This window comes from Vulpes vulpes, chromosome 5 (genome assembly GCF_048418805.1).
Source record: "Vulpes vulpes isolate BD-2025 chromosome 5, VulVul3, whole genome shotgun sequence".
Classification (NCBI taxonomy): domain Eukaryota; kingdom Metazoa; phylum Chordata; class Mammalia; order Carnivora; family Canidae; genus Vulpes; species Vulpes vulpes.
The window spans coordinates 64,667,390-64,671,803 of record NC_132784.1 but is presented as its reverse complement, the minus strand read 5'-3'; the positions used below and the strand labels follow the sequence as shown (position 1 = coordinate 64,671,803).

General features: G+C 61.2%; 1 protein-coding gene across 1 annotated transcript; it reads right to left on the bottom strand.

Moving 5' to 3' along the window:
* Positions 1 to 632: 632 nt before the first annotated feature.
* On the bottom strand, positions 633 to 3,535 carry TIGD3 (tigger transposable element derived 3). Its single transcript, XM_072760273.1, has 2 exons — positions 3,329 to 3,535; positions 633 to 2,423 (listed from the first exon to the last, which is right to left on the bottom strand). The coding sequence occupies exon 2, from the start codon at positions 2,405 to 2,407 to the stop codon at positions 989 to 991; it is 1,419 nt and encodes a 472-aa protein (XP_072616374.1). The 5' UTR covers positions 2,408 to 2,423; positions 3,329 to 3,535; the 3' UTR covers positions 633 to 988.
* Positions 3,536 to 4,414: the final 879 nt, after the last annotated feature.

Genomic DNA, 4,414 nt, shown 5'->3' with positions numbered 1-4,414 from the left:
GCCTCCCCATGTGCTCTGGAGGGACCGTTGGCCTTTGTCCACCACACTGTGGGCCTTCCCTCCTAGTTGGCCCTCACACCTACCACCCCTGGGCCTGAACTGTCCTTCCTGCTCTTCCATCTGTCCTTCAAGCTGCAGCTCAAAGTGTAACCCTTCTAGGAGTCTCCCCAGGCTCTGCAGGGCCACAGCACATTGCACACACCCGTGACAGGCTTTAATCATGCTGTATTGTCACTGTGTGCAAGGTCCTGCCCAGTAGAGACTCCATTTTCATAGCCTCACACACAGGAGGCCTGCTGGAGATGCTGTGAAATGATCAGATGGATAAATGACTATTCCAAGTTCTGGCTCCTTTCGGTTTCCCTAGCCTGTCCCCCTTCTTCTTGACACCACGGCCCAGCCGGGATCTGAATCTGTGCTGGGGCCATACTCGGGATCTGTCAGCGGGTAAGGAGTCCCCATTCCCCTGGGAAGCCTTCCTGCTGGAATTCTGGAACAGGGGTAGTCTGCTGGTCATCTGCCAGACACAGCAGACAGCCCAGACAGCTGCGTTGTGGCAAGCCTCAGTGGTTGATTTAAAGAATCTGAGTTGAAAGTTTTCACCCTCCTCCCAGGAAATTAACACCCTGACCTTTTTTCTGATTAAAAACTTTATTTCCAGAAGCAGAACTGTTTCAAACACAGAGTTCAAGGGGATCAGCCTGTCTGTAAAGCCCCAATTCCACCTTCCCAAGTCCCAGCCTCCCTAGAGGTCCAGAAACTATACGCTAGCTTCACCCTCGCCTGGAGCCCCACCTTTAGACCCCTCTTTCTCAAGGCTTGGACAACTTTCTCTCAGAGCTTAGACTTGGTCTCCCCACTTGTCTCCCTTCTACAACTTTCACAAGAGCTCCATTTCCACGGGAAAGAGACCAGCCTCCAGTGTGCCTTCCTAGAGAGGGCGTTTCCATGGGAAACAGGAGAGGCTCTGCGAGCAGCAAGGGGCCCTTCACAAGCAGCAGAGCTGCTCCACCTCCTCCTCACAGGCGTAGAATTTTTCAAATAGCTCAGGGGAGGTGCTGTTGCACTCAAGCCACCTCCTCAGCGTGCCCAGGGCCTGGAGGGCGTCGGCTTTGGTGGGCAGGGGCTGGAAGTTGTCCTCTCCGGCCCCCTGCTCATCCTCAGTGCCTGTCTCCTCTTTGCACACTCCGGCCACAGGCTCCTCACCCTCCAGGTCCACAAAGCGGGCAAACTCCTGGAGGCTCAGCCCACTGGGGACTGGCGGCATCTCAGAGGCTTTCTCTGGGGACGGGGCCATCTTGCGGGGAGCCAGCCCTTCCTGAATGAAGCTGCTTACAATGAGCTGGGGGGGCACCTTGGCCCAGGCCGCCGCCGCCATGTGCAGCGCATCCAGCACCGTGATGCCCGCCCCAGCCTCGGCCAGTGAGATGCCCGCCCTCCTGCTCTGCACGGCGGCCAGCTTGCTCAGGAGACGGTGCCGGTAATGGGTCTTAAAGGCCCGGACCACAGAGCTGGGCAGGGAAGATGCGCCACCTTCGGCCGACAGAGGCAGAAGCCTCACGTGGCTGAGTCCAGGCAGGCCTGCCAACTCCTCCAGCACTCGGGCAGCCAGCAGCAGGGTCACCTGTCGGCCCTGCTGTCCCATGTCCCTGTCAAACTGTGCCAGCCATTCTGACCAGGGGATGCCCAGGTCAGGGTGGTAGAAAGCAGGCAGAGCCTCACTGCTGACTCCAAAGAGGCACCTTGGCGCAGCCTGGAGCCCACTGACCAACAGCCGGCGCTTCTCTGTTCCTCTGCTGTTGGCACACAGCAGCACCTGTACCCGATCACATGTGCTGCCCCCTCTGCCAGGTACTGCCCGATACAGCAGGGGCACTTCGGCACAGCCAAAAATGTCCTCTGGGGAAAAGTCTTTAAGAGAAAGAGGAGGTTGGGCCTGGGACGTGGGGCCCGGGGGAGGTGGCTCAGGGGGGAATGGAGGCGCCAGTACGTGGCGGGCCCCAAAGCCTACATTGTTCCGGCGTTTCCAGCGGACCAGCCAGCCAATGCTGGGTACAAAATCCTGGCCCATGATGTCAGCCAGTTCCTTGGCTTTGTGGAGCAGCATGGGCCCTGTCACGTCCCAGGCCTTGGCCCGGGCAATGTGGTACCAGCAGAGCAGAGCCTCGTCAATCCCGCTGTACTTGGACTCCCGCTTGCGCTTGCGCTCCCGGTTGGCTGTGCCACTGCACCAATCTGCCAGCAGCTTCTCCTTATTCTTGCAGATGCGTGAGATCTGAGGCTGGGAGACCTGGAAGCGCCGGGCCACCTCCGACTGGGACATCTTGGACTCATCCAGGAGTTCCAGCACCTGGATCTTCTCAGCCAAGGACAGGGCATGAAGCTTCTTCTTGCTGCTCAGCTCCATGGCTTCTCCGCAGCACCTGTCCGGGAGGAAATGGTGAGCGGGGTACAGACGGCCGAGGCCAGGCGAAGGGGAAAGGAGTGCAGGCAGGAAAAGAGAATATCTGAGGACAGGGAAGTAGGCTGGTGTGTGCGAGAGACAGGGAAGACCAGGCCAGCTGGGAGAGGGTGAGAGGGTACACTGGGTAGGTGTTCAGAGGGCTGGGCTGGATGGCTGCGGGAGCAGTGGGCAGGGCTCGGACCAGGGGGAATGCCAGTACAGAGCTGGGGAGGGGGTGGCTCACTGGTCAGAGAGAGGGCTGGGGTTTGTGGGAGAAGAATGAATAAAGCCATGGGGACAGCTGCAGAGACAACAAAGGAGTATGGATGGGGGAGGACCGAGGACTGAGGCTGAGTGGGGCAGGTGTAGGGGATAATGGGGGGTGGAGGGAGGAGTCCCTGGGAGGGGGATGGGGATGACAGCCTGGGGGGTATTTAAATGAAGATGTTGGGGGCGGGGTGACGAGTGGATGAGCAGAGTTGAAGTGACAAGTGTACAGACGACAAAGAGGGACAGATGGGGCAGAAGGACGGAGGCTTATTTGGTCCCGGGTCCTGAGGAGGTAAGACTGGGCGGGGGTCCGACCTGGAGAGGGAGAGGGAGTGGTAGCACAGGGCCGAGGCGGCAGGTGCACGGGCGACAAACAGCAAGAGGGGTGAGGAGGCCGCGGGCAGCGAGAGGGACGGCTGTCCCCGGAGGGGAGGGTGGTGGCCTGGGAAGGACACTAGGACGCGGGCACGAGCGCCTGGGGCCGAGGCAGGCCGGGAGCCGCGCTCCGCAACCTGGACGGCCTCTCCCCACCTCGACGCGGGGTCCGTTGGCTGGGCGTACCCGGGCGCCCGACCGGCCGGCCTCCCCGCCCCCGGCCTCCCGGCCCGCACCCACCTCAGGCGCTCATCCCGCGGCTCCCGCCCCGCCCCGGCTTGGCCTGGCTCGGAGCCCCTGTCCAGGCGGGGAGAGCAGGGGAGGGACGGGCGCCACGGCCCGGAGTGGGCCGAGGGGCTGCGCGGGCGGCGGGCGGCGGGCGGCGGGCGCGCGCACAGCAGGACCCCGAGCGCGCCGCCCGCGCCGGGCTCTCTCCCGGCTGGGGAGACCGCGCTGCGGCCGCCCGGCTCCCACCCGCCGCAGCCCCGCCCCGGCCCCGCCGGATTGGCCCTCAATGACGTCCCGTCCCGCCCCCCGGCCGAGCCTCATTGGACGTCGGGGAAGCGGCGGGGCCCTCCTGGGGGCGGGGCCTCCGGCGCGAGGGGCGGTGAGGCGGGGCCGAGACCCCGCGGGAGTCCCCGAGGCTCCGAGGCTCCGGGCCGAGAGCACACCTGGCGTCTCAAGGCCTTCCTGGCCCTGACCTATGCAGTCGCAGCTTTCTCATCTACCAAACAGGGCTAAGACCCTTCACGGAGTGTTTGTGAGGAAAATGGATGAAAGCTTTAAGCCACACGAAAGCCGTTACCATGGACAGCGCTGGCCGAGGGTTGATCTGTCCAGCTAGGGATAACTACTTGCCTGGCGCCTGTAGTTATCCGGTTAAAACTGGAGCCAGTTTTTAAAAGTAGGCTCCATGCCCAAGGTGGGACTCCAACTTACAACCTCAAGATCGAGTCCCATGCTCTAGAGACTGAGACAGCCACCTGCCCCACGGCCCTGATTCCCCCTGATGTAGGGTGAATAAGGACGAATATTTATTAGTTTGGGTACCTGTTAGCAAGATTCAAGTTTGTTTGTTTTTGAGAGGGAGAGAGAGAGTTGGGGCAGTGGCAGAGAGAGAATCTTAAGCAGACTCCATGCCCAGTGCAGAGCCCATTTGGGGATCAACAAGGGGCTCCATCTCACAACCCTGAGATCATGACCTGAATTGAAATCAAGAGTCGGGTGCTTAACAGACAGAACCACCCAGGTGCCCCAAGATTCAAGTTTCTAAACTCTAATACCAGTCCCTTCCTTAGTAACCTTCAGTCCTGCCTGTTCTTAGGA

What these genes read in the sequence shown, in the direction of transcription:
- TIGD3 (XM_072760273.1), bottom strand. Translation starts at nt 2,407, where the DNA reads ATGGAGCTGAGCAGCAAGAAGAAGCTTCATGCCCTGTCCTTGGCTGAG.